Consider the following 10,885-nt stretch of genomic DNA (forward strand, 5'->3'; position numbering starts at 1 on the left):
TCAGTCCCACTCTACCTTTCATACCCTTTCCTCCTAAATCTCTTCAGGGTGGGATAGGCCTGGTTCCATGAAACTGGGACTGCCTTCCTTCTCCTTTGAACCCCAGGACCCTCCTCCCATAGACCTTGCCCCGTCCTCTCCCTCCCAGGTTCACTTACTGTTTTTTCTGAGGAGTGAGTCTTAAGAGAGGCTGTAATTCCTGGGATGAGGATGATGTGGGAGAGACCTTGCCTTCCTTATTTGTTTCAGGCACAGGGGGTGCGTTTCCCATGGGGAGGATCACATCTGATGGCTGACTGTCCCTCATGTATGGTGCTTCTGGAGGGAGGAGAAAGATTCCTTTAGAGGGCTCTGTCCTAGACTGCTAGGACCTTCCTCTGAATACCACCACCCCCCTTCACTCTCCTTCTCAGCCAGGCATAACTACTTACTGGCTCCAAACTATGGCCACTCACATCACATCTTGGAATTAGCTCCAACCATAACAGGTCCTATTTAGGAAACTCCTGCCTGATCCAGATCCTTCTCAATCTCAGGTGATTGTAGTATGGAAAGCTTAAGGACCTATCTATTATTCCCTCACAAAAGAATGTGGATCGTCTCTCTGAGCCCAACAAAGACCCTTCTGAGGGTCAGGAGACATGGGTTCTAGGTTCGCTGTTCCCACTAACAAACTGTGACCTTTAGCAAGTCACTTACCCCATGGGCCCCTGTAAAATGAAGGGACTGGACCCCATGCTCTCTTAGCTTCTTTCCAACCCAAACAATCCCTAAATATGATTCTGAAACTGTTCGTGTCTTGTATGGACTTTCTCATGTATCTGTCTTGGATTGTTGAACTCTTACCTACCCTAGACTCTGAACATAGAATGCGTTCTCCTCAAGGACAGGGACTATCTCACCTTAGTCTTCGTATCCCCATTGCCCATCACAGTGTCTGCCATAGAAGTTGTTCTTTCATAGGTTGCTACTAATGGGCTTTTGGGTAATGATTCTGCCTGCCCAGGTTCTGACCTTCTGCCTGCTCTGAGCTTAGGTGCCCGCAGAAGCATTCCCTCTGTTGGGAAGGCTCATTTTTCTTGATACCCAAGTTCTGTTCTGGTGTGACCCAGCAGGTAGGGGCTTTGTAAACTGCAAGGGTGGAGGGGCAACAACTTAGAGACCTTGATCCCCAACCCCTTGGTCTCCCTTTCCTTCCTCCTGTTACCTTTTTCCATGGGCAAAAATGGAATACTATCTTTATGGGCAGCTAAGCTCATCTTGGTAGCAGCATGGGTCAAGTGCTTCCTGGCATGGGTCATCAGCCACTCCCTGGGGGACAGCTTATAGAGGAAATCCTTATAGATTTTGAAAATATGGACGTTGTCTTCAAACTTGGAGATCTCACTGGACCGGGATTCAAGGAAGAGATATTGTAAAGATTAGGCCAAAGGTGTATGACCACAGGTTCCCTAATTGGTCAGAATGTCACCCTTCCATTCCTCACATTCCTATATGTAATCCTCCCAGAATATTAAGAGTAGTAAGATTTCTCAGAGACCACCTATCCCAGATCCCCTTATCTGACCAAGAAGTGGAGAAGGGACTTGCCCAAGGTTACACAGTTAAAGGCATAGCAAGAATTTGTTGCAATGGAAAGAATACTAAATTTTAAAGTCACAGAATCTGAGTTTGAATCCTATTTCTGCCACTTTCTACAAGTATGACCTTGGGTAAATTGCTTAACCATGCTGGGCCTCTGTAAAATGAGGGAATTGGACTAGATCATCTCTAAATTACTTTATTGCTCTCGTTTGATGAACTTATGATCCCAAGTGAGTCTCATGACCTCTGGGCCATCCCAGCACTTTTCTTTCAATAGCTAAGAAAGTCAACACTCAACTCTCCTGCCCAGTGCAGGGGAAATCAAGCTGGGGGTCTTTGATCCCAGGTCTGGCTTGCACACATCAAGATTTTGCCCTCTTTGGCTTCTCCTCTTTAGCCTTCTTTGCCATTCTGGTATGACTCTCCCCAGGAACAGTTGCATTTTTAGAGGGGACTATGGGAATGTTCATGATGAGACCAATAGATATTTCCATATCATTTAAAGTTTTACAAAACATTTTTGCTTAGAACAGTCCCATGAATGAGATAACACAAGCAATGGTATTTTCATTGTACAGCTGAAGAAACCAAGGGACAGGGCCACATAACTCAGAAGTGGTAGATCTGGGATCAGAACTGTGGTCTTTTGACTCAGACCCGCATCCTAGTAAGACCACAGGATGCTACTTGGAAAATGCCTTTTAAAAAACTAGGGGAGCTTCACAATGTTTTTCTTTATTGACCAAAATTTTAGGATGATACTAGGTTGATTAACTGACAATGATGATTAATAATATTAGTGATAATAATAATAGCTAGCATTTATAAAGTTTTAAGGTTTGCAGCTTTTAGCTATAAAGTTTAAGGCTTAAGCTTTAAGGTCTGAAAAGTTTTTCATGCATTATTTCATGTGATAGATGGTCTGGTCCTAGCTTCTCTGCTACCTTGCTGTGTGACCATAGTTAAGTCATGACACCACTCAGGCCTCAATTTCCCCATCTGTCAAATGGGGATAAGTGGCTGTGCTCTGACTACTTCACTGGGTTGTGATCCCTCGAAGGCACCAGAGCAGGGGCATGGTGTTTTAGGAAGTTTGGACTGTAGTGGGGAGAAAAGGTATGATAGAGTTGGTGAAAACAATGCATTTTAGAGTTAAAGGACCTGGACTGAAATCTCTGATCCACTATTTACTACTTTCTGTGACCTTAGACAAGTCCCTTAATTTCTCTGTAAAATGAAGCATAGTGGGAACATAAATCTAGGAACCCTCGATGTCATCTAGTCCAACTCCCTCAGTCTACAAAGGGAAAAAATGAGACCCGGAGAACTTAAGGGACTTGCTCAAAGACATAGGATTTGAACTCAGGACTTCCGATTAGAAATCCAGGACTCTTTCCACTGTATTAGACTAAGGTTTTACAATTCCATGATCCTGAGATTAACAAAGAAGTTTTTCTCCTAACATGTTGGATGACCTTTTTTTTTTTTGGAGGAGAAGTGGAAGAACTGTCACCTTTTAATCATTAAGATTTGTGCTGTGATATCTCGAATTTCAATGATCTTCTCCATCTTTGCTTTAGCCTCCTTCTCAGCTCTACAAAAAAAGAAAAAAGAAGAGAAAGATTTGTTACAAGTAGTAGCCAGATCTCCAGCTAGTCAGCTAATCTCACCAGCAGTAGACCTAGCCCAAATTAAAGACTAAGTTCCCTTGGGGGAATAGTTCAACCTAAATGCCTGGAAATAGTAGGGAATAGTCTTCAATCTTGTTTCTCTTGTATCAGAGCAAATAAAGAGTGCCAAATTTTGGACTATGGAAAACTGAAAATCCATAGAGAGGTCAACAGGTCCGTTTCCATGTCTCCTGACTAGGTTGAACAGGTTTCTATTTTTTTTTTTATTTTTCCCTTCTACCAAGTGAAATCCTATTTACCTATCCAATTCCAGCTCTAGATCTGCCTCCACCAGGAAGTTTTCCTTGACAGTCCCAGACCACAGTGGCTATCCCTCCTCTAGACTCCCATAGCATTAGTTAAATGCCAATTTAGCACTAATTTATAACCTTTATTTAAAGTATGTGTATTTTTTCTTCTTCCTGCTATCTACTACCTGCATCTTGGACAAGTAATTTCTCCTATGTGGGCCTCAGGGTCCTCATCTCTAGAATAAAGGGGTTCAGAGATGTCAAACTCTGGAAGCTTGGGCACAAGCTGCCCTGAACCAGATTAAAATATCTTTGGGAAATGTTTGATAACATTTAAAAAAATACAATACAATGCAGATAATGTTATTTTGTTGTTTTCCAAGGTGGCAGCAGGGACCATTTTCTGTTTGAGTTTGACACCATGTTTGTTTTAGATGATTTCTAAGGGACCTTCTAGGTCTTTGATTCTATGAATTGCCTACTGATTTGAAAGCTCCTTGAGGGCAAGAATTGTTCCTCATTCATCTTTGCATCCCCCCATGGCTCTGCATGTAGTGGGCACATAGAAATACTTGATTAGATGGTTCATGCAGGCATCTCTCTGTCCCATACAGCTTGTAACTCATTATAATGAATAACTACTCATTTCCATAGTACCATAAGGTTCACAAAATGCTTCTCTCACAACCATCCTGATTGATAAATGGAAACCCACTAAGGTCAAAGACACTTGCCCACAGTAAGGATCAGAAAACAATGTTTCTTGACTCCAAGTCCAGTGTTCTTTCTATTAAACCAGAATCCCTCTTATTAGAACAAGTCTGAGAGCTAAGAGAAGGTGCAAATCAACCCCAAGTGACCCTGGGCAAGTCACTTAGACTCTATGCCTCAGTTTCCTCATCTGTAAAATGAGTGGGTTGGACTAGATGGCACTGAAAGTCCCTTCCATTTCTAGAATGATGACACTGAGATTCTAAGTCCCCTACATTCTCTGGGTCTGCCTCAGTTTCCTTATCTATTAAATGAAGAGGCTGGACTGGGTAGTATCTTTCCATGCTCCATCAATGGATCTGGTTTGAGTACTTCATCCATTCAGAGCTCAACACATTTCTGCCTTCTCATCCTGTCCACTTCTCATCCACGTTCTTCCATGGGTTCTATACAAAAGATCTACCAAGTGGGTTGCAGGCCTTCTTTTCTGCAGGTCTTTTCATATTTTGAGGGTACCCCAATGTTTTCCAAGCAAGGTACATTTTAAAATGATGCAATGTCTGAGAAATTAAATTTTTGAGTAACCAATGGTCAATGGAGCACATGGTGGGCACGAGGGGTCAGCAGTGTATTTCCAATGATGACCAATATTTGAGGTTACCATATGCATTTGAGTATCGGGGAGGAAACCTGTTCAGATAACTAAATGGACGAGTCACATTGTTGTGGTTGAAGTGATAACTGACGGACAGCCAGCGTTCCCCATTGATAACTTCAAAATGTAAAAGCGGTGGAAGTTGACCGCCATGCCAAGTCCAAACTTTCCTTCCTGTTATTTAAGGACTTCTATGGTCTAGCTTCAAATCGGACTCTTCCCCAACGCATCCCTTCCACTTCAGCCAGGCCTAATTCCTCATTGTCCTTGTCACAGGGCCTTGCTCATTCCTGCCCGCCTCTCTCCACCACTATCGGGGTCTTAGATCCCACAGCAGAACCTAACCCAAGGCCGAGTACAGAATAAGTGCTGGCTAAACCCAAGCTGTTGACTATCTATGAAATACTAGGAAAATTCACCTGCTAGCAGAAACGACTGTGGGGAGGAAGGCTCGGGGGACTGGCTAGGTGGGTCTTGATGAGTCTTAAAGGTCCATGTCCTACCCTTCATGGGTTAGATGAATGTGGGCAAAACTAACGGCCCCGTGGAGATACGGATTCTGAACCAGTCAGGCCTTGTTGGGAACAGGAGGAAGCCATAGTTTGGAGAATGAAGAGAACGTGATCTTGGTCTTTGTAAAATGGTAGGACGGGAATCAAACATGATACGCAAGGGGCAGGGAATGAGTTATCTTCCAATTCATGTTGTCTCTTGACTTTTGCCTGGGTGGGAGTTGGTATGGAAGGGACAAATAAAGGCTACCCTTCCTAGAGCCAGCCTTTAAGCTTAGTGCTTGAAGGCAGGAGCATTAACGAGATGACCTTTCAAGTTCCCGTTGCCCTCTGGGATTAAGAAGGGAACAGGGGCTATCAGCAAGCCAACCCATGTGGCTAGCTCTGAGGAGCCTTCCTCTGGGACAATGGCTATAAGTACCAAGGATAAATAGTGACCTCTGGCATGGATTTGTGCAGCTGTCAAGCTAAAACTAAAATTCAAATTAAAGTTTTAGGGCTAACTACAGGTAGAATTTGGCATCAGAGTTTGAGTTTTAATCAGGATTTAGTGTTAAAGATAACATATGGGTTTTTAGCAATGGGAATAGAAGGGATTGTGGCTTTAGGGTCAGGGCCCCAATTAGTCTTTTATTCAGTGTTTGGGTCTAGGGTTAGCTTAGAGTTAGATTAAGGTCCAGACTTAAGTTTAAGGCTTGGCCTGGTGCTTATGGGAAGAGCCAAGATCTAAAAGCATGGCCCCATTTCATTGCAGCATTAAAGCTGAGGGGCTTATGGTATGTAGCCCTCCTCTGCCCTGCAAAGAGAATACTTTTCTTGGCCCGAGATCATTAGATGGAATGGGAGGCCAGATTCTTCCTATTTTCCTTCTCTCTACAATAATGAATGGAGGTTTTCTCTTTGTGGGTTTCTGTGACTCAGCCTCTAGGCCAGATTCTAGTTTTTGATTCTCAATTCCTGAGGGTTAACACTGGACCTAGAAAGGGTTAAGATAGGGGCTGACATCTTGCCCCAGTGACACCTGTTTGCCGCCCCTCCTCTGTCCTCATGGGCCTTGCCCCCATGGTTGCACCTTCCCCCCTTGGTTTACGTTCTCATGGCCTGCACGGAGTTCCTATCGTTCTCCTTCAGGAACTCATCAAACAGAGTCGCATCCTTCTCTAGGAATTTTTCTGCCTTCTCCAGCTTCATCTCTTCTTTAGTGGCCAACATTTCCAGTCTCAGAATCTCCTCTTTCTTCATATCCAGGGCATACTAAGGACCAACAAACCACACTTTGAGGACAGAGTTCTAAGCGTTCACTCTCGTCTTCCCAGTCTTGGCCTCAGCAACATACAAAGGGTCCACCTTGGACATTGTGGGAAAGGGGGCATGATGGAGAAAGAAGGTTAAAGGTATAAAAACAGAAAGAAAGAAGAGTGGGGAGAAATTATGAATATAGAAAAGAAGGCAGGGCCATTGAGGAATATATGTTCTTCCCCCACCACATGCCACCTGCCATCTCTGTGTTTCAAAGGCCAACCCCTGGGCTTGGAAGGCACCCTCTCCTTATTCTCACTTCTTAAAATCCTCCACTTTCCTTCAGAACTCAGCTATAGCACCACTTTCTACAAAATTCTCTCCTGGTTCCTGCTTCTTCCTGCTTCTACGGGATCTCCCACTGCCCCCAAATTATCCTGTATTTATTTTGTATATTCTTTTATTATCTCCCCCATGAGCTCTTTGAGGGCAAACACTATTTGATTTTTGTCTTTGTATTCTCAGACCAGAATCCAAATGGCATTATCCAGTGTAATAGGGGTAGAGGAACAGAGGATGGCTACCCATGCCCTTTCAGCAGTAGCCAGTCCCTTCTAAGGTTACTCAAAAATATTGGGTTGCCCTTCCCCCACCAAAATGGCCCTTGGAAGAGGAGGATTCCTTTTAGCCTCACAAAGAAGTCAGGGCAGCAGAGCTGTTGGGGCAGAAAGTTAGCAGCTGTGAATGGCATCCCTGGGGAGATGCCCAACCTCTTTCTCATGTTGGTATCCAGCACATGAAAGCAGGTGGGTATTATGGGGGTCATTACTGATATTGGAATCAAGGTTCATGATATGATCTGACTCATAGGAGGCAAAGAAGGAAAAAGTAGGACATAGAACATGTCCTCTATGCAGTTGTGGGGTTCCTGGGTGTCTTTTCTGGCATGTCTCCTCTCTTTTCCCCATTATTTGGGTGCTTCCTGGGAGAATTTGAGTGCTGGCCTATGGCCCCATGTAGCCTAAGGCTCACCCAAGGCCCAGAAACACCAGAAGCTCTAATTCTGTCACAAGGTAGCAGAGACAGCTGGATCCTTTACAGTGGCTTCAGAGCCCTTTTGTCTTCTCTAGAGTAGATATTTCAGAGATCTTGGGGCTTTGACATAAGTAAATAAGGGGAGGGGGAGGGAGAATAGATGGTGAAGGAGAGGGCAAAGAGGAGAAGAAGAGGGAAAAAGGAAGGAGCAAGGAGTGAAGGGGAAGTGCCTAGGCCAAGAGGGAAAACAAAATGAGAAGAAGAAAAAGAAAATTTGTCTTTTATAGTTGTGGGTGAAAACTTCAGTTGCCATAAGAGTGGCCCAGATCACGCCCTCCCCTTCCCGTTCTCCTCCCTTGTTCCCCCACCTTCCATGTCCCAATCTTCTTTCCCTGTTCCTTGTCTTAAGCCCAGTTACCCATCGAAGAGACCACCAGGGTCCAGGCTCCTTAACCCATCCCACTTGTCCCTTTGAGAGCATCAGGGACACTTTAAAGGTCCCCGATTTAGCAGGGCCACATTGGGAATTTGGGTTAAGGGAATTGGCTTATCCATTCTGGGGACTCAGTCCACAGGCTGGTACCTGGATCAGAAACATTTGCCGCTTCTGTTCGATGTAGGTGGCCAGGTTGTCTCTCTCAGCTTGCTTATCTGCAACGACAGGAGGACACAAATTAGGGCGATATGACGGGAGAAACAACATGCCACCTGACCTCGGGCAAGTCGAGGCTCCTTGAGGACATCCACTGCCTTCTCTTTGTCTATTTAAAAAAAATGTTTACATCTTAGAATCAATACTAAGTATCAATTCCAAGGCAGAAAAGTAGGCAACTGGGATTAAGTGATTTGCCCTAGACCAGGCTCTCAATCCACTGAGCCACTTAGCTGTCCCAGCTTCCTTCTTTTTCAAAAGAGGATTGTTCAGGGGGCAGCTGGATAGCTCAGTGGATCGAGAGTCTAGAGGTCTAGAGATGGGAGGTCCTGGGTTCAAATCTGGACTCACACACTTCCTAGCTGTGTGACCCTGGGCAAGTCACTTAACCCCCATTGCCTAGCCTTTATCACTCTTCTGCCTTAGAACCAATACACAGTACTGATTCTAAGATGGAAGGTAAGGGTTTTAAAAAAAAGAGGATTGTTCAAATTGGGACACTAATGCAGTTGGTGGAGTGTGAACTGATCCAATCATTCTGGAGGTCAATTTGGAACTATGCTAAAGGGCTATAAAACTCGGCATAGCCTTTGATCTGGTAATGCTACTTCTGAGTCTGTATCCCAAAGAGATAATAAAAAAAGGGGAAAGGACCTACTTGTACAAAAATATTTCTAGCAGCACTTTTTGTGGTGGCAAAGAATTGGAAATTGAGGGGATGCCATCCATTGGGGAATGGCTGAACAACTTGTGGTCCTTGTTGGTGATGGAATACTATGGTGCTATAAGAAATGAAAAGCAGGATGATTCCAGAAAAACCTGGAAAGATTTGCAGGAACTGATGCAGAGAGAAATAAGCAGAACTAAGAGAACTTTGTACACAAAACAGCAATATTGGATCATGATTATCTGTAAAAATTTGGCCACTTTCAACAATGCACTGATCTGGGACAATCCTGGTAGACTTATGACTGGGAATGTTATCCACCTCCAGAGAAAGATCTGTTGGGGTCGTCTTTCACATCAGTGTATGGTTTTATTTGGGGGTTTTGGTTATGTATAACTTTGTTCTTATAGCAATGAACAACATGGAAGTGTAATTTTGCATGACAATAAAAAATATATTTTTTAAAAAGAGGATTGTTTTTGGATGCCTTCCAGAAGATCTCAGATTTAGAACTCGAGGAACTTTTGAAGTCATTTGCCCCAACATCCTTATTTTACAACAGAGGCACCGATAACTGGAAGCTGATTTGGGATTTGAACTCAAATTTACTAATTTGGAATCCAGGACTCTCGCCTTGCTTCCCAAATGAGTTCTAGTGTGCATACCTTTTGACCCAGTGATACCACTCTTAGGTTGTTAATTTCCTAAGGTAATAGGGGAGAAGGAAAAGGACCTGTCTGTTCTAGAATATTTACAGCAGCACTCTTTACAGTGGCAAAGAACTGGAAATCGAGGGGAAGCCCAATCAGTAGGAGAATGGTTAAACAAGAAGTGGAATGTGATTGTGATGGAATACTACTATGCTATAAGAAATAACAAGAAAGTTAATTTTTAAAAACAGGGAAAGACCTTCATGAAATTATGAAGAGTGAAACAAGCAGAACCAAGAGGACATTGTATTATAGTGATAGAAATGTTGTCTATTTTCCTAGAATCACTCCCCAATTTTTGTCATCTTCGCCAATTTCCTATGAGATGAAACCTCAGAGTTGTTTTGATTTGCATTGCTCTTATTATCATTAGTGATTTGGAGCACTTTTTTCCCATGGTTAATAGATTGCTATTCTTCCATTGAGACCTGTATGTTCATATCCCTTGACTTCTTAGTTATTAGGGGAAATGGCATTTGGCATTTCATACATACCATATATATGCATATATATATATATACAGCCATATTTAGAACAATAGAACAAATTATATTTTATATATTTATCTATCTCTATAGATATATTTCTATACATATCTATAGATATATTGATAGAATTTACTGATGAATATTGTATAAGGTGTAAATCTAAGTCCTTTTCTGACAGACTAGTCAGTTTTCCCAGCAATTTTTATCATATAGGGAGTTCTTTCCCAAGTCATATATGTTTTCCAGTTTACCAAACACTAGGTTATTTCCCTGTTTCTGATTCTCCCTTGTCTAGTTTCTTTTTTTGGCCTACTTCTCCATTTTTTAATCATTACTGAATGGTTTCGATGGCTGCTGCTTTATAATATAGTTTGAGATCTAGAAGTAATACTAACCCTTAGCTGCCACCTTTTTTCATTATTTCCCCTTTACATTTTAGATCTTTTGTTTCTACAAATGAATTTTTTTATTGTAGAGTGTTCTATCAAATAATGATGTTAAGCTCAAATAGAAATGAAAGCACTAATCCATACATGAGGATCCCTACAGATTTAATTTTGAGACTATCTATAGTGCTTTATATTTTTATTTGTTTTGTTAAATATTTCTCAATTATATTTTAATCTGGTTCAGAACTCAGGAGTATTGTGTGTTGCATACTTGATGGTCATGTTTGAAACCTCTGAACATATATATATATATGTATATATG

General features: G+C 42.5%; 1 protein-coding gene across 1 annotated transcript in view; it reads right to left on the minus strand.

Annotated features, from left to right (window-relative positions):
- Positions 1-8,371, minus strand: part of CFAP100 (cilia and flagella associated protein 100) — a 32,957-nt gene extending 24,586 nt beyond the window's left edge. Inside the window, exons 1-5 of the mRNA XM_044656872.1 lie at positions 8,241-8,371; positions 6,474-6,637; positions 3,098-3,178; positions 1,208-1,386; positions 159-318 (exon numbers count right to left, since the gene is read on the minus strand). Coding sequence (XP_044512807.1) covers positions 159-318; positions 1,208-1,386; positions 3,098-3,178; positions 6,474-6,637; positions 8,241-8,360 — 704 coding nt within the window. The 5' untranslated portion in view covers positions 8,361-8,371. The remainder of the gene's footprint in view (positions 1-158; positions 319-1,207; positions 1,387-3,097; positions 3,179-6,473; positions 6,638-8,240) is intronic.
- Between the last annotated feature and the right edge of the window lie 2,514 nt (positions 8,372-10,885).

This window comes from Gracilinanus agilis, chromosome 1 (genome assembly GCF_016433145.1).
Source record: "Gracilinanus agilis isolate LMUSP501 chromosome 1, AgileGrace, whole genome shotgun sequence".
In the NCBI taxonomy this organism is placed as follows: domain Eukaryota; kingdom Metazoa; phylum Chordata; class Mammalia; order Didelphimorphia; family Didelphidae; genus Gracilinanus; species Gracilinanus agilis.